This window comes from Piliocolobus tephrosceles, chromosome 4, assembly GCF_002776525.5.
Source record: "Piliocolobus tephrosceles isolate RC106 chromosome 4, ASM277652v3, whole genome shotgun sequence".
NCBI lineage: Eukaryota > Metazoa > Chordata > Mammalia > Primates > Cercopithecidae > Piliocolobus > Piliocolobus tephrosceles.
Genome location: NC_045437.1, coordinates 173318427 through 173343192, shown reverse-complemented (window position 1 = coordinate 173343192; position 24766 = coordinate 173318427). Strand labels below are relative to the sequence as shown.

Sequence of the window (24766 nt, the reverse complement as noted above, 5' to 3'; positions counted from 1 at the left end):
ACCGTAAAAATTTGCTACTACAAGAAATTCTATGGTTTCAGGAGTCAAGGGTTATCCCAGCAAAGTCAGATTAGGGAAGCAGTGAAGCCCATCTGGTCCAGACACCTGGTTTGCCTGGGTGGTGCAGGAGAGGAGACTGGAACCTCACGACACCAGCATAAACCACTCCTCTGCCCACACCGTCCCAAGGCAGCATCCTGGGAGCATCCTGACTGCTGCAAGAAGGACGAGGCAGGCATGTGGAAGGATGTGGGCAAACTCACTGCCATTAGTAGAAAATCACTTAAAGTATACGTGCCTGTATTGGTTGAGTGACACCATCTTTACACACCAAGGAGTATTACATAAGACCGTTCTGAAACCCAGGCCCTCAGGCTTAACTCCCCTTCCTGCTTATCTAGAAGGTAGTTAACAATCCCAGGCAATGATTTAAGACTATCTGTCTGGGGTTGCTGGGGTGTGCTTTTCACACCTAGTTTGCTCTCTGTAAGTGGCAGAGTATGAACATGCCAGATAATTCAGGTAATGAAGACGGATGAACCACTACGTCTCTCCTCTGGGTATATCTGGTTTCTATTACCTAAGTTAGTTCATGTAAGTGTACTTGGCCAGGTACGTTGTGGGGAGGACTGGAGGTTGCGGAAGAGAGTTGAAAAACAAAAAATTAGTAAGATGTTGGGCTTCCTTCCAGAGGCACACAACTCCGGGGGAAGACAGACACCATGGCTGTTTCTATGGAACCTGGAGTGCAAATGCTGCGATGGAGGTGTGAGTGTGTGCCACAAAGAGAGGCAGGCAAAGGGCTTAGGGGGGACCTCCCTCCTGTCCCAGTTAGGATGAATTAGCCTGTTTAGGAAGCGACTACATAGGACTGAGAGGTCTCTGGGTTGCCTCTGGACCATAGTATCTCATGAAAGCAATTCTAAGGCATGATCTGGGGAGGAGGACACTGCACTATATTTGGACCCCAAACAGACCAGAATCTGGCAGACCGGAGACACCTTAATGGTCCACCCTACCCACTGGATTCTTCGCACCCTCGGTCTGGACTCCTAGACTCAACTCTGGTCCAGCTTGGTCACAAAATCCAGAAAACACTATTTACGTTTCCTATTTTATTTGGGTTTGAAGACATGGGTCTCTATAAAATTGAACGGAAGCATAAAGAAGCAGCGGACATCATTCCCCCTGCTATTGAACTTGTGCAACACCCTTTACCTCTCGGGGCCTCGGTTTTCCCAACTGTAAGCCAGTAAGGCCTCAGATGGTTTCCACCATTGTAGTATTACATTGGATACATAAATATCTGAAGGTTAAAGCAGAAGACTAGAGGGACATTGGTTTGACTATATGAGAAGGTAACTTTGGGTTTTGGTTAATGAGATGAAGGCAATCTGCTTGGCTGGCATGGAAGGCACTAGTGTGCAGTTCATAGGATGTTCATTATCAGAGGTGTAAGCTTTGCCATTTCTAAAGTTTAAAATAGCCATAGGAATATTTGCACATACCTGGGCTTAGGAACTCGTTCATCAGGAACTGGCGTCCAGGTGGAATCGGGAGACTTCTGTTCCTTGAATCTCCCAGTAAAAACACTGGCAATGTCAAGCATGTCATAGGCACAGACTGCAGATCCAGGGATGCTGCAACATGACATTTCACATCAAGTGTTACTCACGCACTGGTTATGCATGTAGTTTGGAACATACTCCAGAGAAACTTTCCTAGTACAGCAAGTGAAATTTAAAGTTGATACCTTGGACACTATAAATGTAAGGGATCTTAGTACACAAAGAAAATATTTCTCTCAATCAAATTTGCATCAGTTGCCTTAAAGAATGGGCTAGTTGTAGCAAGCTCACAGAGAGGAAAAAAACCCTTCATGTCTACATTGCCTCTTGAACTGCTTTTGTTTATGAAGGAAGAATTGTTGAGCTAGTGATGGAAGTTTCATGAATTCCCTGATACTAATTATCAGTGACCTCTCTGAAGTCTCTGGAGAGCATTCTGTATCACTCATATTGGTGAAAATTTGAAACAAAAATGCTCTCCCAATGTCCACATATTGCTTCTTTGTATTTGGTTTTTCAAGCCAAGAACTCAGGGTGTGAGAATGTGTTTGTGGGGAAACCCACACACATTTTATGTTAGTCTCTGTACATTTAAATTTTTACCTTCCTGATTACTTACATAAGACTAAACAATTTAAGTCTCTAAAATGCCATCACTTTGCAAATAAAGTACTTTATAAAGTGCTAAATAATAAAAATGGCCCTCAGCTCCACCTATAATTATATCCTTGCCTGGCACCCCTGGAAGGACTTAGGCTTCTTTTTTTAATCAATGATGGGAAGGAATGAATTATTCATTCGTCTGGCACACTGTTTACATTTGGACCCACATTTGTTTCTGACTAGAGTTGCTCCATGATTTTGATCAAATAAATTACAGGCACCAGCTGGCCAAGAGTTTTAATCAGGCTTTGAGATCGTGGGTCATTACGTGGCCAGAGCACCCAGGACAAGAGACATGGGTGCCCTGCAGTGCAGGAACATCATCCAGGGCAGGGAATATCATCCACAGAGAATGATTTAGTCTTGAATTTTGCAAATGTCGAACAGATATAAAAATAACTTCATAAATGATTAGAATAATTTATTCCATCTTTAATTTCATAAGAAAATTACTGAATAATTGCTTAATAATAACTGCTTAAATAAAGCAAGAAATAGGGAGAAGCTTAAAATGCTTATTTAAAATAAGGTGGCAAAATAAATTTTAAATACATATAAATTTATACACGTATATATGTTGTTCACAGAACTAAGTGTATAAGACAGTGATAGGGCGGGCGCAGTGGCTCACGCCTATCATCCCAGCACTTTGGGAGGCTGAGGTGGGTGGATAACTTGAGATCAGGAGTTCAAGACCAGAGTGGCTGACATAGTGAAACCTCATCTTTACTAAAAATACAAAAATTAGCCAGGCCCGGTGGTGGGCGCCTGTAATCCCAGCTACTCGGGAGGCTAAGGCATGAGAATTGCTTGAACCTGGGAGCGGAGGTTGCGGTGAGCCGAGACTGAGCCACTGTACTCCAGCCTGGGCGACAAGAGTGAGACTCTGTCTCAAGGAAAAAAAAAAAAAAAAAAAAGACAGTGATTCTCATTTGTTTTGGAATTTCAGAACCTTTGCATTATTTATTTAATTTTGTAAGACTCTCGTCACATATTCCTTTTCTGAAAGTAACACAATTACATATAGTATTTGCCCTATATATTAAGAAAAATAGGATAAATGCTGTTTGAAGTATTTTATGATGCATCTCATAATAACTAAAAATATCCTAGGGTTTCGTAGTCTTCCCGAGGTTAGAATCAGTTGTAAAATCCTTTTTTCTTCCTTCCTTACATTCCGCTCTCCTTCCTTCCTTTCATTCCTTTCAATTTTCCTTCATTCCTTTCTTCCCATTTTCCATTCATTCAACATATATTTATGGAACCCCTACTTAAGGCAGTAAGTGCTCCACAAACAACATATGGTCTTTCCTTCAGTTGGCTCACAGTTCAGTGTGGAGGCAAGTATAAGAATAATGACAAAAAGAAGGAGAATTGCTTGAGTCCAGGAGGTGGAGGTTGCAGTGAACAGGGATGGCTCATTGCACTCCAGCCTGGGTGACAGAGCGAGACTCCATCTCAGGAAAAAATTTAAAAAAGAATAATAACAAAAATCACAACAACAACATCTTTAGGACAATCTGGTAAGAGCAGAGTATAAAAGGAATATGCACAAGGTCACGCAGGAGGTGACTAGCTGACATTTGAAGCATCTGCAGGGTTTCAGTGGGCAGATGTTGGTCAGGTGGGCAGATCTTGCAGAAAGCAAAGAGTGAGCACAGCATGGCACATTCAAGGAGCAGATCTTTGCTCCGATCAGCCCATGGCACAGGCTGCATAGCAGAGGATGGGAGGGGATGAACTAGAGGAGGAAATGGGGTCAGACCCTGTGGGGGCTTGTGTGTTATGTCAAAGAGCAAGGGCTTTATCCTCAGGGCAAATAATGGATTTGAAACAATTTGATATGACCAAGTGTGCATGTGTAAAGCATGAAGTAGAGAGGGATGAAACCAGAGACAGTGAAAACAGAGGGACTATAATTTATAGATGACAATGGGTATGCATATTTTTACGTGGATGTTAGATTATCAAACAAATATGATTTCCGAGACTGCATAAGCATGCACTAAGTGGTTACTTCTTAGGGTCTTTTAAGAAAATACTATAAATGGAGTTATCTATAATATTTAAGGGCTTACTACTATATTGTAATCACAAAGTAACCCACACCCTTAAAAAACAAGGCAAAACAAAACAGAAACTAGAAAACTAGAACTGCTCTTAGATTCCACTAGTCCCTGCATTTCCATGTGCCAAGACAGTATACGTTTACCAAATCCTAGAGAGACAGGTTCTGATGTATGAGCAACAGAAGCCTGAATTTTTAAATATCATTGTTATCCGCAAGTCTGAAAATCCCTACAGATGTTTAAAGCTTACTTAAATCTAACTGAATACTTCTTGGTGCAATATGGGTTCATATTTTCGTATTATTTTCAGTGGGGAGCTTGACTCTCATCCGCTGTATAATTGAGGAACATGATTTCATCCTTCATGAAGTTTGGTCTGTTCCGGGCTCTAGTCAGTTCTTAAGCATTTCTTTCTAGATGCTATCCTTTAGTTTTATCATTTGTGTGCCTGTCATTTAGGCACTCATCATGTTCTTAAAAGTCTTTGTAAAAAGTTGAATTCAAAGCGAAACAGTGTATTACTAGAGGAAGATACTCAATACAGAACACCCAAAATTCTGCACAGAAATGAGAACACAGCACATGAATTTAGATTTCACAACCATGCACACAGTTAGGATCATTTTCACACAATACTACTAGGATTCTGAAATCTCATTGGCTTAACAGAGAGATGAGTACTAAGGAAAAACACTAATGCTTATCTTCCTTCTGTTCTGTACACATTTTCACTGCTCTAGGAACAATTATTAGTGCATCATTTAGTTGCCCAAAGTCTTAGTTTTAACTAAATACAAAAATAGGAGTGACTAGGCTGACACTCATAATTTGTAGGTACAATGTTTGATGATTTATAAATTCTCACTAGGACCCTCCAGAGTCAGATTCCGGTGCTGCGGTTGGGGTCTGGGTTGTGACCCAACTTATTGAGTGAGCTTGCCTAAGGGTGACTTTGTTGGACAGGATAATAACCAAAGTCCTTTATAACTCACTTGAATCCTAGATTTTACCCTGTAGCATTTTAATATATTTCCAATGTTTTAACTTCAAAAGGTACTGATCCAGTCATGAGAATATTAAAAGTCAAATACTGCAAATTATGAGATGACCTAGAAGAGACAGGAGGAACATTCTTGAGTTCCAAAGCTGCCTCTTCCATCTACTGACTACTTGGACCAGGTAGTATAATATGTTGAGCTCAGTTTCCTTAAGTGGAAAAAGAGGACAATATTATCAAGTTTCTAGGATTACTAGACGGATTTACAAATAACACATAAAAAGTGTTTATGTAACAGGCTTATATAAATAGAAGATATTGTTATAATTTATCTAATTACTTCCCCTAAAACCTAACTTAATAATGCTTATAAACTACTATTAATTTGTTGATGAAAACTAAGTGTTAAGTGCTTCTTAGCTACACACAGTGAATGCAATTTTCATTCAGTTGCAAATATTGTTTATTAGAAGAGAACCCCCCGGGAGAAGGAAGCCAGGAAGAATTGATGAGGTCAACACAGCTAGGGCATGATTACCTGTTATAAGGTGTAGAAAAGGTTGCCAGGACAACATCACGCCCATTGATACGAATCACATCTGTAACTGCCTGGAGAATGTTGAAATAAAAATGAGAGTCTCCGGGAACTGAGCAGTTCAGGCGCGCTTTCAGGAACGATGTCCACTGTTTCTCCAGGACTCTTTGAGATCCTCCCATATCATTCTTACAAACCTGAGCCACTCTTGGGAAAACTACCTGCAGAGGGAAAACACATAGGGAAAATGAAATGCATTCATTTTGCAAGGAGATCTTAGTAGAATTTCCATTCCTTGAAAACAGAAACAAAATAACAAGGTGCTTAATTTAATACTGTTTCTCAAATCAGTAGGAAAAAAAAAAAGAAAAGAAAAGAAAAGAAAAAAAGAGGAAAACTCAGCATTGGAGCAGCATGTTTTAAAAGATAAGGCTGTGGCATTTAATACAGAGCCATAAATCCTTCAGGGAATCAGCTCCCAGCCACATAAACTCATTTCCATACAGACTGCTTAGCTTTTTATTTCCTCAAACAAAAGCACACTTTGTATGCACCATCCCTGCCATCCTCACTAGCTGCCTGTGGGCCCTGAATCTGTGCAAGCCACCCTGGCATTCTATGTTACCCTTCAACTTAGGGACTTTGATATACTCTCTGGTAAAAAGAACTAAAATGGATATCCCCTAAATGTTGTATTGATTTTTGCAATAAAGACAAAAATCAAGACTCAATTTGATTAAAGATACCAGATAGTTACGGTCTCTGTGGAGCCACTCAATTAAGAAAAAAAAAAAAAAAAAAAACTGTTGAGTATACCTGGAAATCACATCTCAAGACACTTGAATCTTGGGCCAGGTGTGGAGGCTCATGCCTGTAATCCCAGCATTTTGGGAGGCTGAAGCAGGTGAATTACTTGAGGTCAGGGGTTCAAGACCACCCTGCCAACACAGCGAAACCCTGTCTCTACTAAACACACAAAAAAATTAGTGGGGCACAGTGGCGCATGCCTGTAATCCCGGCTACTTAGGAGGCTGAGGCAGGAGAATCACTTGAACCAGGGAGGCAGAGGTTGCAGTGAGCCGAGATTGCACCACTGCAATCCTGCCTGGGCAACTGAGCAAGACTCCGTCTCAAAAAGAAAAAAAAAAGATACTTGAATCTCAGCATGAAACCAACCAAACATAAATTTTCAATAGAAATACTTAAGAAATTTCCTGTGATTTGCTACTGTTCTGAAAAAGCAGATAGGGCTTCCAAGACTGTTACTAGATGTATGGTTCTCATTTCAAGATCATTGATAACAACATTTGTCCAAAGGTGTGGGTTTCTGAAAATGTTACAAAGTGAGCCAGGGACAGCATCCCGTCTCACCTTTCCCATGGTGTTATACTCCACTGCGATTTCCCTGAAGAAGAAGTAGATATAATCTCCGTAATCCACAGCTTGAACAAAGTATGGTTCTGTAGACAAATAGGCACTTTAATTGGGAACATGTCATACAGAGTTAACAGAATTTCACTCAAGTGTAGCCAAAGACATGTTATTAATTAAAAGTGTAGGGCCATTAGACATTTGGTTAACACTAACCATTTCTAATGACTTCACACATGCAAGCACTGGTGATTTCACAAGGCATTCACACTTACACATTATATCTTTCGGAAGCTTTGCAATCAACAATGAAGAATTATCGAATTTTGCATATCTCTGTAATTTTATTTTCCACAATGGAATGCCCCGATTACAGAGAAGATTTTGTATACATTGCCTCGTCACCCTGACTCATACAAGGCTGTGAATAGCTTTTCTCCTCTTCCCCACCACCTCCACGCCCCTGTCCCCTTCCATGAATGCATTGTTCCGTTCTTTTCATGCAGGACTCAGAAATGAGAGCTTGAAGCAAGAAAAGATGAATGTAATGTGTTCTATTGTTGTGGCATTTGTAGTTTCGTTAATACTCCAGAAACTCAGGGGAAGGAGAAAAGGGAGGTAAATAAATCCGTTGAAAACAAAGATGCAATTTACATGTTTCTGTCTGTCAGAAGTCATTACTAAAATGAAGCTACAGTCTGGTCCCTCCAGACTCGAGATCTCCCACAAGATATGTTTCCCCTCCCCTCCGACCCTCCTTCTTTTAATTGTTTGTTCACCTTTCAACCATTTTGAATCGTGCTTGACCGTCCGCAGGGTGGGGCTTTCTCCAAGACTCCGGTAAATGACTGCGTCGATGGCGAGGAAGTCAGTCACTGTGGCTGAGTATAGCTTTCCATCTTAGAAGGAAAAGAAAAGAGGTGAACAGGGTGGGAGCAAGTGAGTGGGGGTGGAGGAATAATAAGGCCATCCCTTAGATTGCTTTCCAGCATCAGGCAAATGAGATAGGACAACTGGGAAAAATCCCAGAGTCACTGGGAAAACTCTTGGCCCACATTCCTAACCATTTTAAATTGGGATCATGAGAGATGAAACATTTTTCATTTTTAAATTGCATGGCAATGTTTTTTTTTTTTTTTTTAAGCAGCAGTACCAGCAGCAGCTCAGGGAACAGGGTAAATGAAAAATGTTTGCTTCACTTGATTAGCTGGACCTTGACTGCAACCTCAAGGCCAAGGATCCTTGGACACTACTACTGCCACCACACACACCATGGTAAACTGGATTAGGTGAGAGCCCAGGGAAAGATGGATGCTGATTGTATCCCCAGAAATTTTGGGCACATGCATAAGTAAAGGAGTTCTCAGTCTGATCAGGTGAGAGGAGTTGAAGAGAGAGGGTTCATAAGCAAAAAAGGGCTGACTAAATTGCTACCGTCCTGGGAGTCACAGCTCCCCTTGACCTCGGGTTTGACAGTTCACTAAATCCTGGCAATCTGGTTTCAATAACAGGTATTTGCTTCGGTATCTCCAAAGTCACAAACTAAAAACATTCTGAAATACAACATGCTAAAGCAAAGAAGAAAGGGGAAGGAGTGACATGGAGTTCAGACAGCTCTTTCTTTAATAATTCATGCTTTGGGGGAGATATGATTGAGGGTAGATCCCAGGCATAAGAGAATAAAGCAGACTGAAGATTAGTCTCTAGACCTTTTGGTTCCTTCCTGGCTTAGCAAACACTCTGCCAACAAATAATCAAAAGGGGAGTTCTAGAATAGCAAAATCTGTGTTGATTAAATAGAAACAAGAATTATATTCAAAATAAAAAAACTACTTCGGTGATTCACTTTTAGTGGATTACATATATTCATTAGCTGTATGTCAAAGTGACTTATATACAACATAGTACTGTTCAAGCTCTTTTATATGTAGTGTAAACGTAATGGTTTATGGTTTTCTTTGTTTGTTTTAAAAAAACTCATATCCCAATACACTTAAACAAAGATCTTGATGTCTGTCTTTGGTCTTAAAATAATTAAAATTTATCCAGGTTCAATTTAGAGATGTCTTAATATCTGCAATATTAACAGCTATATATCAATAAGTTTTGACTATTTTGGTAGATGTAAACTGCAGAGAGCAAACCTTTAAATTGGCCCAAAAATATCTACTAATCTTAACTTTTCTTACGGATTTTGAGCCTCAGGTCATAAAGACATTCTTTATATATTTATGACTATAGAATACATATTCTATATTCCTATAGCCCCAAGCCATACAGATATACCTGGGTAGTGGGGGAAGGTAGAGGGGAATGTAGGTCATGGTGATGGCTATTCCTTCTAACTACTCCCCAAAACTCTTTTTATTTTGCATTCTTTTAAAAACTGAGTATCTCACCAGAACATTCACTTGTAGAACAGAATACTTTTCTGCCACTGTTTTTTTTTTTTTTTTTTTTTTAAGATGGAGTTTCACTCTTGTTGCTCAGGCTGGAGTGTAATAGCAGGCACTATCTCAGCTCACTGCAACCTCCACCTCCCGGGTTCAAGTGATTCTCCTGCCTCAGCCTCCTGAGTAGCTGCGATTACAGGCATGTGCCACCACACCCGGCTAATTTTGTATTTTTAGTAGAGACAGGCTGGTCTTTTTAGTATTTTTAGTTGGTCAGGCTGGTCTTGAACTCCCAACCTCAGGTGATCTGCACACCTTGGCCTCCCAAAGTGCTGATATTACAGGCGTGAGCCTCTGCGCCCAGCCTCTGTCACTCTTAGTAATATACCATTCATTTGCAATGAGGATCTCCTATTAATAAGGGCAGAGCTTTATGAGATTTCAAACACTGAAATGAAAATCTATTTAGATACAACACCACGGGTGGGGACAGTCATAGTATTAACTCATGTGACTTGCTCTGTAGAGCTCCTAAAAACTTGGTGGCCATAGTGAGTTCTCTGCCTATTCCACCTTTTCTACCGTAGGCTACAGTAACTCATCTTTTCAGTTTACATTTAAATTATGTTTTTATTTTATTTTATTGAGACAGGATCTCCTTCTGTCACCCAGGTTGGAGTGCAGTGGTGCAATCACAGCTCACTGCAACCTCAACCTCTTGATCTCCATGCCCACCTAATTTTTTTCTTTTTTGTAGAGATGGTGTCTCACTATGTTGCCATCTGGTATTGAACTCCTGGGCTCAAGCGATCTTCCCGTCTTGGCCTCCTACAGTGCTGGGATTACAGGCGTGAGCTACCACTCCTGGACCTACAGTTAAATTTTAATTCTCCCCTGCAGTCCACATTCTCCAAGGTCCCAACTAATGCAGGTTCCAAGTGTCAGTGAGGGCCTCCAGGAGGAGTCATGCACTTGGGAATATGACCAAATACTCTCTCCACTTGCCTTGCTCATACTTTACAAATAGGTCTACAAGACTTTGTGTTCTTGACAGAACTGCTTCTCAGTAATACTGTGCTCTCATTTAGGGGGAGAACCTGAGGAACTTGCCCTTCTTAACTTGACAATCTGTCACTGCAGATTCAGGCCCACAAATGGATGACACTGAGGGAGAGGTTCAGGAAGCCGGGAACTAATCTTGTTTCATAATCAAAGCCCTAGTGTCCCTCATCCAGCTAGTATGTGCCAGTTTTTAGCTGTTGTGATGGAAATTATAGTTAACTGCTTTATTACAAGCTATAACAATCACTATTATACCAACACTTCGCTTATATCCACCTCCACATCCACAGCTGGTAATGAATTCCTAAATAAATTTCTAATTAAAGCACACAATCTCATACACAAAAATCCCACTAAATCTGAAAATGATGGTTGTTTGTGATTTCTTTATATCTTTTGCAGTGGAAAGAAGGGGTAGTGTTGGGGAGTAGAGGTCAGCCTAAGCAGTTAGCACCCTCCCCTCAGCCACCATGGTCTTTCGGTCAGAGATAGGCATGTAACCCAATCAGGTCAATGATATTTGAGAAGATGTTTACTGGAAGCTTGTGGGTACATGGCCTCATTGCTCTGAGAGAGCTTCCAGAGGCTTCCTTTTGTTTCTTTCCCTTTCTTTTCTATATGTGGACAAGAAGACGTGTAGCACTAATTGGGGCTGGCAGCCATCCTCTGATTGTGAGAACCGCCAGTCTCATCATGAGGTTGATGCAGAGCATGGGAATAAAAAGCAGCTGCCTCCCGGATGACACTGTTGAGTGGTTGAATCTAGCCAACCCCAAAGTCCATCCTAGCTTGAACAATAAATGCACATCAGTAGGGGGTTTTAAATTTAAATTTTATTATTTTTTTTTACATTGGTGGTTTGAGGTGAGATTTTCTATTATTTGAGCCCAAACATTCCCTGATTCACCACATGTTCAGTGCTACGCTGTTATCCTTTCCTGAAGGCACAAACGCATGGGTAAGTGTGGCACAGACTTCGTTTGAGAAGCAAAAGCACAATTTTCATACCAATTTCAAACGGAAAGGCATCTTAATTACAGTGTTCACCAGAGAATCAAAGCACAACTGTGACTCCGTGAATCCTCTAGAGCAGATTCACAGTGACAGGATGAAACACGCAAAAGCAAATGCGACGAGGAGAAATCAGGTCGCTTACCTGCAAACAGCGCAACGTTGGCATGTTTGGCATCATACGGGCATCTGGCCATTCCGCTGAATTCATCCCCAAATGGTTCCAACGTATCCATCTAAGTGAAATAATCGGATATAATTACAAACAACAACCTTTTCTTTCGCCCTAAAACCCTCAGAAATAATGTCCAGGATGTGATAGGCCTTTTTAAATCTGTAACCACTTTGAGATGGACCCTGTTGAAGCCACTATGTACTTTTTTAAAACTGTAGTTGAGAATCACATAAAATAGCTGTGTTAAAAACATATTTTTAGAGGAAAGATGGTCAAATCAGACATTCTTTCAAGCAGTGTACTCTTCCACCCAGCACATTTTTTAATGAAAGTCTTTTTCAGATATTTTATACCAACCATGAGCTTTCTGTTGAACTCTGACAGACTTTGTGGTCTGTGGGTCTGGCATGTATTCAAAATGATGCCTTGGCACACAGTGATGCAACGGATATGCCCTTATCCTAAGCTGTGCACGCTCTAATCCTAGCAATGAGGAAACAATAGACAAGGGGTATATGGTTTTCTTTATAATGTAACTAACCCTTAAAAAAAAAGTGGCTCTAGCTATAGCTGGTCAAAGGCAAGAAGTAGTGAAGTACAAATGTACCGGTTTGTGAGGTTGGAAAGGTCCAGAGACAAAAGCCATGGTGAATTCCTCTTTCCAAGAAGTAAAAACTAACCCTTGAAGCAGTCATCAAATCCGAGACTTCACAGCAGCTCCTGGGAAGTCAAACCACTATCGGGTACGGATAATTATACAAAGACCCAGCCTGATTTTTGCAGAACTTCAAAAGGTTTAGAGAACAGGAGGAAAAAGGCAGGGAGTGCAGTTTTAGATTTATTGTGTGTAGCCTTCAAAGCTCTCCCCCAGATAATCGTGATAATCTAATTTGGGGCCATAACCTTTCTAACACATTCAGCTTACTTGTGTTATAAAAATTAATATAGATCAGTGCATGGTAGAGAGGCAGATACTGAACATTTGTTACTCTCTTGCTTCATGTCACTCTAATCAACTTGATGCTTGTGTGCTATGATGAGACTTGGGTTTTTCAGTGGAAGGCTGGTCATTGTTTTCACTTTGAACCTTTGTCCTGATCTGTTGATAAAAAGCACTTAAGAGAGAAGCTGCCATTCTCCCTGCAGCCAAATAAATACATTATGTCCCATATCATCAGCAATGTCACGCTGTGCCCTGAGTCTAAAAATACACTTTTCTGAGCAATGCCAAGGGTTCTTACTACCATTCACACTGCTAGGCATATTGTTGGGAACTAAGCATGAGCAACATCTCATCTGCGGCTTCTGAGAGGCCTGGGCTCCTGGAGCATGTCTCAGCAGGTGTGGCTAGAACAAGCAAGAGGTGATGGCATTACTATAGGTGTAGAATCGTGGGAAATGGAACATGTACAGGAAGAATAAGCCAGACGATTCATGGCCTGTATATCACTGTGCCAAGAAAACCTGTAATTTGTCATAAAAGATAGCTTTCCACCTAGGGAATTCCTTGGGATTTGTTAGAAGCATTAATCTTAATGAGTCCTCAATAATGACAAACAGGGATGGAATATTAAGTGGTAAATCAAAGTTGAAACCTTATCTGCATGCTGTCACTAGCTAGAGTAAATGTTGGGCTAGACTGGCTACCTCTATTATACACTGATAAAATACTTTTTTAATAAAAATTATGAAGTATAAAGATCTTGTCTTGATCTTTTGTTGATAACAGACTTTTATGTACTAAATTTGATTTTTAAAAAATATTGCATTAAAAAATCTAACATCTTAATTACTGAATTTTTTGGTGCTCCCTTCTATTTTGTGCCTGAGCCACACGCCTCACTTGCTCCACCCTAATCCTGGCCCTGTTGGTGCCCATTTCCAAGTGTAAGATAGAAGATGAGTATGAGGGTCCAACAGACCCTCCCTTCACTGTACATGCCAAGAAAAGACAGGGGTCTTTCTGGTGAGCTTGCTGGTGTAGATTCCAGCCCATCATTGCTTTTCTCATTCTTCCCACTCCTAGGGTTTCACTTTATGATGATGGAACCTAAATCTATATTTCTCCCCACATCTCTCTCTAAACCAAAGCTTACTGATCCATCTTCTTGCTAGATAGCTCTATTCATGTCCCATAGGCAGTGCTGTTGACAGTGCTTGGCATTCTCATAATGTGCAAAAGGGAACCTTTACCTTCACACTCCCCCAACCCCCAACCCCAATCTCACAGCTCTTCCTTTGTTTCCTGTCTGAATTGGTGGCAGCCCCATCCATCTACTCACCAAGAGATGGCCTAGCAGTTATGCTTGAGTCACCTCTCTCTTTTTATCCAGGATAAAGAGAGATTGATAATAATTGCTTATCAATTATTAAATCCTACGGGTTTTTGTCACTTCAGTATTTCCTGAATCTATTCTCTTCCCTTCATCCCTGGGGCCATCTACATCTCGAGCTTTTTTCTGTTAACAATTGTCACTTCACAGTCACACAATTCAGAACCAAATGAGGTTTCTCAAGCTCAGTAGGCCATTTCTTACTCCATGCCTTTGTTCATGCAGTTCCCTGCTAACTGGAATGCTTCTCTTCCTTCATTTGGCTAACTTCTCCTTACCCTTTAAGACAAAGGTTAGGCATTACCTCATTTAATGCTTCACAAAAATTAATTAAACACCTGTTTGGGAGGCACTATGTTAGGTTCTGGAGAATCACAGATGTGATCCCTGCCCTTGTAGAGCCTGTGTTTCTTAAGGGCGGTGGTATTTGTGTTCCGGGTGTGAGAACAACAGATAGGAAAGTTTGAAGACAGGGGGTCATTTTATGAAGCTTTCCCAGACTCCTCACCTCATGCATGGCGGGAACTTTTGTGTTGTGCTTCCATAATCCATTGCATGATGTCACCATGGCAGCAACCCCATGAGATTGTTTTCTTCTCCCTGCCTGGCCTCCCTAGGAGTTGAGGCCTCCTGTCTGTCTTTACAACCTCAGCGACGGGCCACAGTAGAAAACACAGTACATGTTTCCTTCGACAAAGGCTGGCAGAAAGATGTACAAGGAAAGCTAATAGTGGTGCAGCCAAGACCTCAGATCGCTGCCACCTCTGCTTCCACGCCTGGCAAGGTCCCTGCTCCTTCATCAGCACCTCTATTATAGCTGCATCAAAACAGCTAGATTTACTAACTCTTTAAGAGGGCTTTTGTCCCCCTGCTTGCGTAAAGCCAAGGTAAGTAAGGCTGTGGTCAAGAAAGCTGAGTGCTCAACGGAATTAAATTCCTGTGTTCTTGTAGGAAAGTCTATAGTTTCAAATGGCATGCTTTTGAGATACCTTTTAGAATAGAAATCACTCACCATATAAGTGTGCTTTTGTGCTCAGAGGTTAGATAGTGGGGTGGGAGGGAGAAAAAATAGAGGAAATCCACATGGTGTACATGGTAAGTATGTCAGTCTTCTGAACAATAGAGAAAAGGGTCTTACAGAAACTAACTTTGCTAGGCAGGCTCTTTAAAAATGTGTCAATCAATCCATAACAAACAGGAAGCTTAGAGGCCTGCTCAGGATCACTCATGTGGAGCGATACATTCAGTTGAACAAGTGAGAGGAGCTCAGGTGGTGTTGAATTACCCCTCTTAGGTTGCTGCAGGTACAATCACAGTAAATTATGAAATGCCTCCTGGCAGTGTGGTTCTAACCGGCAAATAGCATTTACCTTATAGTTTCTGCAGGAAGGGTTGAAGGCATTAGTTCCACAGACAAACAATGCATCATCGTTTTTCTTCAGAAGAACTTTAATAAAGTTGTGGCACTCATCCTGAAAAATAATTCAAACTGTTTGTATCGTGTCCATTCAACATAGAAACTGATTCTTCACCGTATGCCATGGTCCGTAAGGTTAAAATGGAGGTGGCTGAGGACTTCTCCCATTAAAAGTTCAAGTTCCTCCTGATGTTAACCACAAGATGATGCCGATATCAACGATTACTCTTTCAACAGTAAATAAAAACAAGGCATAGAATGGAAAAGAGTGTGTTTACTTTATGTCACAAAAGGAAGGCAAGCTTGGAAATGCCAACCTCCCATCATATTAATTTTAATGCCAGATGCTCCAGTGTTCCCTGATGTACAAAGCTGCTGGTTGAAGTGTGTTTTTATGTTGTCATATAACCAAAGGCAGAAAACCCCGCATGTCTGCGGCAGCCTTTTATGAGGTCTTCCACAGACTCCCTGGGGGCCTTGGACTGCAGAGGTGGGCATCGGAGTGCACTCAGAAGACTCTGTGCAGCCGGCTTTGTGTCCATAATCCTGTGTGCGCCTAAGTAGTTCATGATGCAGGCCTAGCAGCTGTTGTAATGTTTCATCACATTAAAAGCAAACTATTTTTGCAAATTAAAGCCTTCAATAAGTTGATGAAAAAAGCAATTACTGAGGGAAAAGGGAAAAAGAACAATCCATTCTACATCACGGTCTATGGCTGGATATAACAGTCAAAAACTTAACCCAAAGTGGCAGCTGCAGGAGAAATGAAAATTGCCTACCTTATGTTTTCCCTTCATTCTGCAAGTGTCTACATCGGCCTGTCTAGATTTCCATGTCAGTTTCTGCAGGGATCAAGAAAGAAATCAATTAGAGCCCAGAGGTTGTTACATTTGATTTTAGAAGTAAGAGTTCCCTTGGGGAGACTAAAGCCTGAACATATATTTATTGAAAGCTTTCTGCACCCTTTCTCCATGATTAATTCACCATAACAACAAAAGATTCCAGATGAAAACGTTCGTTTAATTTTGAACTCCTATCTATTCATTAAACCACAAAATGATCTTCTTCCGTTTGAGATAAAGATGAAGGAGAAAGGAAAGAATAAACAACAGTGTGAAAATTTTACATAAACTATCCAAATTAATTTGCCAAATTATGCTCATTTTGATAAAATATGTGTCCTTGCCCTTTCCTTTCAGTTGATAAATCAATTTTTATAAAGAAGGCTTTTTTCTTAAAATATGGAAGTCATTTTCTTAAACATAAAGAGGACATTGACTCTAGGTGGACAAAGATTTAATTCAGGTTATACTCCTTCACACAGATTAATGGACTGAAGGGATCTTCTACTCCTATGGTACAGGTTTTATTAAGTAAAATATCCCCATGTGGAGTTATGAGGAAAGCTTAGCTTATACTTTATGTCTGTCTGAAATGGGTAACGATCAAGTTCCTGAACCACAACAGTCAAATCAAACTTAATACTGCAAGACATGGAAATTAACATTGAAACCTTTGTAGAACACATTTGTGGAACAAAATTTTACTTATGGAAACTGATATTTTCTTGGACAAATGAGGCAATATTCTTATAAAAGAAATGTAAAAATTACCTAAAACTTCAAAATGTATATGTACACATATATTTGATGAATAAAATATGAAGTACATAACTGTTTCTGAACATGGATTAAATCCTAACCTATTCCCCAATTAGGATTTCACAAAATGCATGTTGGCATCTCTAAGTTATGATTAGCTACATCATCTTAATGCACTTTAAAATACATATTCTGTTCAAGAACTATCCAAAGGTCCTTCATTTTACAAATATGGTTTTAAAACAACTTACTTTGCTACAATAAATTTCTTCCGTGTGTGATGTATCTATATCAACAGTATAAATATGGTCCCTATAGGCAAAGAAAAATTAATACAAGGTCAAACACAGAGTCAAAACAGTTCATTTTCTGCTTAATGAGTTATGTCTTATCAGGGCAGATAAGCCCATATCCATGTTCTTAAAAAAACATGATATCCACATGCAAGAAGAAAAGCCTTCAAGTGATGTCTCCGGATCCCATTTAGCACCTTCTGATAAATCATGGCGTTGTGCTCCAAGGGACACCTTTTATGAAAACTTTCCTGTATTAACTCTCCTCTCTGACACTAGATCTATAACATCTGCATATATGTAGCTCAGAAGGGAGGGCTCTGAAAGTTAAACTGGCCCCAAATCTAGAAAACAGATGGGTTCGTGCGCCCTTTCATTATCTTCAAATACACGTACCAAATACTTGGTATTCAACATGCCACATTTGTTCATCAAGAGGGCTAACAAAAAACTGATCTCCATCTCCATCTTTCTTTTGAAAATATATTTCCATCTTCACTTTGATTATTTGATCGACAGGATGGATGACGATAAAGGTAAAATTATTTCCAGAAGCCACTCTTTTCCTCATAATGATGGTCAATTAAAGTCTAAAATGTACTTAAGCTAAAGTTTACATTTCTTGCTTCTGTTCACCTTCCTGTTTTGCTGAGAATTGGGTTGTCTTTACAATTTGCTGCCAATCTAGCCTTGGAAGGGGAGAAAGAGAATCGGCAGCTCAGGTGTGGGGCTATATTTAAACATCCCCTTCTGTGTGAGCTGAGTACAAGGGCGTTTTTGTCTGGAATTCCTAAGAAAGAAAAGAACTACACTCAACAGAGGAGATGGGGGCTAGTGAGGGAAAGCAAAACAGCTCATTTTCCCTTGAAATAACATTGACTTTTTCTAAAATGCAGGAAGTCCTGGGGCTGGAAAATTACCCACAGCTTTAAACCAGGACCTCAAGTCTTCTATGCAGACTTTTAAGCCACCTCGTTAGTTAAAAGAAAGAGTGGGGAGCTGATAAGAAAGGAATTATTTGCAGGATTCACACACACACACACACACACACACACACACACACACACACACACACATATATATTTCAGTTCTTGGAAAATCTGTTTGCTTCTTGTTTTAGAAAAACACAACACAGAAAAATAACAGGCCATCTCACGTGAAAATAAAAGGAGCAGGAAGGGCAGTTGGCTTGGAAAATTCCCTTGCCTGCTACTGTGAGTGTGCATGGGGTGAGAGGGGGGAAGGGCATGGTAAGGGGTGGAGGAGTAGGGGCCTCTTCTGTAAATTGCTGAATGGGGAAGTTTCTTCAAACTTCAGTAGGCTGCCAGAATTGCCATGCCCTTTAATTTCAAGGCAGTTTTATTGCATTTGTTTATTACTTGTTTGACTTTATTGGTGGTGCTGTGGTCAGACTCATTATTGGAATGGAATTGCCTATTACTTTGGTATCAGGTTTGAGATGACTTGAGGCTTTTCCTTGCCTGCCTCCCCTCAAAACTGAAGTCGGAGCTGAACATACGAATAGTAAATGAACAACTGATTAATATGCATTGGCAGCTCCTCAGAAAGCTCTCAGATTGCCCCCTTTTGGCATGGCCTGTTTATGTTAATTAGCAGTTTAGAGATTAAAAAAGAAGAGGAATTTACAAAGTGGATAATAATAAAGCAGAATTGAAAGGGGTTCTTGCCACCAACACTCACTCAGTCCCCTGGGTTCTGGAGGGGACTTGGCTTGCGATTGCTGACACCAATTGTCTAGAAGAACTGGGAAGCCTTTTAAACATAGAATTCTGTGAATGAAATCTTCTTTTGGACAATGACAATCTTTTTCAATATCCAAAAGCTCACATGGCCCTAGCAAACAAAAATGGTGCTTTATGGTAAACCACAGACCAGGGTCAGGGGTCGCTCCCAACCATCTTAGTGTGCATCCCAGGTCTCATACACTGTTCTTCCTGAATTAAGTTATTTGAACATAAACTGACTTAATCCTAGGACTTTCTCTTCCCCCTCCAGCAAGCACCACTGAATTGTGTTGCCATGGCTTGAACCTGGGCGGCGGGGGGTGGGGGGAGGGATTTAGCTTTAAATCATGTTATTTGCTGCCTAGAAACTTGGATCTCTCGGAGCAATGTTGGGAAGTGTAAAATTAAAGTGAATTAAAGTTGGAAGTGTAAAACTAAAGTGTAAAATTAAAAGGAGAGAAGAGGCCCTAAATATGGTGGGCATGGAACCCCTTCAAGAATTTTTCTAAGGGTGTGTGTTGAGAGGAAGTGGCTGCGTATGGTGCGAAAACCAACATGTCAGTGCTACAGTGATATAAACTTGACCTCTAATCAAAGATGAGTTTATTTGATAGTTTCAAAAATATTCGTGTGTTTCTTCTTTTTATCCTTCTATTTCTTCTTTCCCTTACCTTCCTTGGGGTGAGGAGTTAGAATAAAACTGTCTTGGTTTTAATGAGCTAGAATAATGGTCACTTTTAAGTCTGCATAGGACCTTGCTCCTAACACTCGTGTAGCCCTGGAACCTGTGGTCCACGCGCTGCTAAATCACTGAGTACAAGGGCAGTCTGTTATACCATTTTTTCCCCCGGAGACTCAATTGGAAAGTGAACAATTCAGAAGAGATTCTTAAGTCAACCTATTTCTCACAGATTCAATGTTTTATCATTTGTTTTGATCAGCCCTTGAGTACTAATGTCATTTTCCAACCCTATTATGTTTAGGAAAATAAAAATGACATTTAAGAAGGAGCTGGTATTCTATCAGAGAGGTGACTACTGAGCATCTTAGGGAAAGGCTTTATAATGACTACTCATAATGACCCTGTTCTTTGGGCAACAGCTATTACAAGGGTATTCTCAGGACAAACAGTACCAGCTCTATTCCTCAGTATGCAGCAAAGTACAGGGAATGACAGCATGGACTCTAGAGCAAGACCATCCTGGTTCAAATCCTGCTTCTGTCATTTTGGCCCCATCATTTCACCTATCTGTCCCTTGGATTCCTCCTATAAGACATGGGAATAATAACAGCTCCTTCTTATAGGGTTGTTTCCAGGATTAGATGAATTGACATTCATAAATAATCTACAGCTATGTTTGTTAATTGTATGTGCACAGCATACTAGTTGTATATACTGTATAAGTATTTGTAAAGCAAAACTTTAGAAAAGTATTTGGACATTGCTTCCTGTAGCCAAGTTGGGGGCAGTTTCAGGACGTTTTAGTCTAGCCATTTTTTTTGTTTTGTTTTGTTTTGTTTTTAACTTTATGTTGCACACAGCTTGTCACCTCAGAACATCTAAATGCTTTAGAAGAATCAACCACTGTTATTTACTTGTTCTTTCCTTATGCCAGATAGAAACAATCTCCATTTCTAGGCCGGGCATGGTGGCTCACACCTGCAATTCCAGCACTTTGAGAGGTCGAGGTGGGTGGACCACTTGAAGGTCAGGAGTTCGAGACTAGCCTGGTCAACATGGTAGAACCCCATTTCTACTAAAAATAGATACAAAAATTAGCTGGGTGTGGTGGCGGGTGCCTGTAGTCCCAGCTACTCAGGAGGCCGAGGCAGGAGAATTGCTTTAACACTGGTGAGGAGGAGGAAGTTGCAGTGAGCTGAGATCGCGCCACTGCACTCCAGCCTGGACAATGGGAGTGAAATGCTGTTTCAAAAAAAGCATAATCTCCATTTCTTCTCCCCAGTGTGAAATGATTAAACAGTGTAGAGCCAAGAAAGACCACAGGGAACACTACAAGACAGAGCTCCATATCGCTGTTCACTTGGAATTATTTTGCATAGCTACACACTCCCAAAATGGAGGATCATATATTGTTGGACTCCTTAGGGACTTCATTAAGGTAATCAAATACAACATCTCATTTGGCAGAGGATACTTATGGCCACAGAAGTTGTGGTCTGGCTAAATTAAGGGCAGAATTATAACAAAAGCCTAAATTTATGTGATCCCTGTTTGAGCCGTATTCTTACCATGCCATTCAGCCTTAAGACGTCAGTCTGTCTGTCTAAATAACATTTCCCCAATGGATGAATATTTTTTTTTTACTAAAACCAAATAAAAACCTTCTGAAATATATATTATGCTTTCTTTGGTTGTCATTGCCGTTCTTTCAAAGTGATGATATATATTATGAATGATATATATGATAACTGTAAAAAATACAAATAGGTTTAATGCATACACCTACATTTACACTATATAATACATGTTTACACATTCTACTTAATTTAACAAATAAGTATTAGGCCAGATGAGGTGGCTCAGGCCTGTAATCCCAGCACTTCAGGAGGCCAAGGTGGGTGAATCACCTGAGGTCAGGAGTTCAAGACCAGCCTGACCAATATAGTGAAACCCTGTCTCTACTAAAAATACCAAATTAGCCAGGCATGATGGTGCATGCCTGTTATTCCAGCTACCTGGGAGGCTGAGGCAAAAGAATTGCTTGAACTCACGAGAGGGAGGTTTCGGTGAGCTGAGATTGTGCCATTGCACTCCAGCCTGGGCAATGAGAGTGAAAACTCCATCTCAAACAAACAAAGCATTGAGGAGCAGAGCATTCTAATGGGTGCTTGAATAAATATTTGCATATATGTTCAAGATAAACAGTGGATTATTTGGGTGTAAGTGCCCAAATATGCTATTATTTCTATTTAAATCCACATAGGGTTAAACAGACACAGACAGTTTTGAAATAATGATTGCTTGACAAATTACAGGAGCCTTTAAATTAAATAACACTCTATTTAGAAACCTCAAGATCTCAAAAATAATGCAGAGCTGGTAAATTTAGGACCTTGGGCTTTTGGACACTCTGAAGGCAGACAAGGGGAAGGGCCCCGTACCTAGCAGCAATGTAGAGGGTTCCGTTCATGATCAGAATCATCTGGATGTCCAGCCTGTGCCTCTGTGTGGTGTTCCGTCCTGGCTTGTGGCCCACAAACACCGGATACTGTTTTGTATCTGTGAAAAGAAGAGATGGGGCAAGAAAGGAGAAACAAATCAAGCCAGGAATTGACAGGGTAGGGAGGGGAGGGGGACAGGCCACAAAAGAAAGCCGTGTTTAAGTCAGACCATGCCACCATTTTCCATTTCCATATGAGTCTGTTATTTTAGGAAATATGATAGAAGAGTGCTCTTTAAGGTTCATCAAGTTAGTTTCATTTCTAGATGATAATAAGCCTGGATTTATATTTCTAAGTGTCACAATTTTTGATTTGTCTCTCTTTCTCAGGGCTCAACTTGCTAGTGAACGCTTTGCATGAAGGTGCTCTTTTCTTCCACAGTTTTCTTTTCATCTTCTGTAGAGCTAAGCCTGAGGGGGCAGTCTGCCAAAGATCTTGTCTCGGGACAAAACTATTTCAAAGCAGCCTTCCCATCAATCACCACAAATGCAATGTGGCCTGGAGGCGAGAGCCCTTGTCCAGGAGCCAGAAGGAAAATACAGTCTCCACAGGCGTCCAGTTGGAATAATCCACTATTGAAGGCAGCCCTGCGAGGTTGGTTGGCATTCTAGGAACTGTGGGAAGTTCACTCTTGAGTGAAGCAGTTGGCTAACGATTTCACAGAAGTGTGGGCTTTGACAGGGCAGGGTCAAACTGAGTGTAGCCAGTCAGGTGATGTGAAATTTTCCCTGACTTGGTGAGTCAATGAGCATATTTCTCTTTTCCTATAGTTCTCTTTGGCTGAGAGTGGGCAATTTGGATTCAGATCTGACCTTTAAAAATATAGCCTACATCTCAACATCTCTGCCTTTACACTTACAATCTTGAGAGCACTGGTGAGCCTCCAGAGAAACTGAGGAGGAAAGAAAGATGAGCCACATTTAAAAGGCACTTGTTTTCTGGAGAGGGGTGGGGGTGTAAATAATGACTAGAACCATTCACAGATTTATGCTCAGACCCTCACTTCACACCCTTGTAGTATCTGACCATTACTCACAATGGGTATCTTATCAGGAGTCTTACTGTATTTTATTCACAAGAGAGCTTGGTATAAGACAATCTTGTGCTTTCCCTTCCACTGCTTTGAAATTTCATGTACCCATTCATCAAGGAGATTGCTACAACAATTCACATGTCTCCAAGATCATGGATTTGAGTGACCACAGAGGGGTGGTTGATAGCAATCCATTTAGGCTGGAGTCCCTTTTTTTTTTTTTTTTTTTTTTTTTTTGAGATGGAGTCTCACTCTGTCACCAGGCTGGAGTGCAGTGGTGTGTTCTCGGCTCACTACAATCTCCACCTCCCGGGTTCAAGCGATTCTGCTGCCTCGGCCTCCTGAGTAGCTGGGACTACAGGCACACACCACCATGCCCAGCTAATTTTTTTTTTTTTTTTTTTTTCGTATTTTAGTAGAGACAGGGTTTCACCACGTTAGCCAGGATGGTCTCCATCTCCTGACCTCATGATCTGCCCACCTCGGCCTCCCAAAGTGCTGGGATTACAGGCATGAGCCACCGCACCTGGCCCTGGAGTCCCTTCCATACTTAGGCATCCGAGACAGAAATGGTACCTCAAATGGAAATAAATAAATGTTTATTAAGTTTAGAACCTTGAGTTAGGTGGACTCTGCCATTTCAGGAGTGATGATCTTGAACTACACATTTGTTCTTAATAATGCCGTTTGACTTTGGACTCTCTAATTGTTTTGTGTGTCAGTTTTGCTACCTCATTTTCTTCCAACCCAGAAAGAACAGCTGAACACTGGGCATATTTGGATCTCCTTAGTATTCCTTATTAATGTTAGACACCTTTCTATGGCTCACTCAGTGTTTGTTTTGGGGTGATTACTATGAAAAGAGATATTTAGAAAAAAATGCTCTCTTACATTTTTATGGTTATAAAATACTTAAGTCTTTTGAAGGGCATGAAAAAAAGTGGTAAATTGAATGTTCCATGCAACACATAGGCAGGACTCTCCTCTTTTGAGGAGACAACTGAATTCTTAATCATGTCAGTATCTACTCCTGACGATGAAGCAGAGGCCAAAGGAAAGTTATAAACAGTTAAAATGGGTCCTCTATAAATTCAAAATTACTCTTTACCCAAGTCTATTAACCATGTAACTTCTAAGTCCAAAAAAAAAAATTTTCTCTGAAGTACTCCAAAATGGTCATTGTTTTTGGTTCATATTTTGCAACAATCCCTATATATGAAGTGTATGTACAGGTGAGTAATATAACACTGCCAATACCCAGATCACAGTGATATTCTCCCACAGAGGTGATTTTTTTTTTTTTTTTTTTTTTTTTTT

General features: G+C 40.5%; 1 protein-coding gene across 2 annotated transcripts in view; it reads right to left on the bottom strand.

Moving 5' to 3' along the window:
• The window catches only part of SEMA6A (semaphorin 6A), a 131069-nt gene that overhangs the window by 35596 nt on the left and 70707 nt on the right, over nucleotides 1–24766 (bottom strand). For both annotated transcript variants that reach the window (XM_023197455.2, XM_023197450.2), the window contains exons 3-11: nucleotides 22357–22474; nucleotides 17447–17507; nucleotides 16374–16436; nucleotides 15548–15649; nucleotides 11815–11905; nucleotides 7983–8102; nucleotides 7204–7292; nucleotides 5836–6053; nucleotides 1509–1640 (exon numbers count right to left, since the gene is read on the bottom strand). In XM_023197455.2, coding sequence (XP_023053223.2) covers nucleotides 1509–1640; nucleotides 5836–6053; nucleotides 7204–7292; nucleotides 7983–8102; nucleotides 11815–11905; nucleotides 15548–15649; nucleotides 16374–16436; nucleotides 17447–17507; nucleotides 22357–22474 — 994 coding nt within the window. The remainder of the gene's footprint in view (nucleotides 1–1508; nucleotides 1641–5835; nucleotides 6054–7203; nucleotides 7293–7982; nucleotides 8103–11814; nucleotides 11906–15547; nucleotides 15650–16373; nucleotides 16437–17446; nucleotides 17508–22356; nucleotides 22475–24766) is intronic.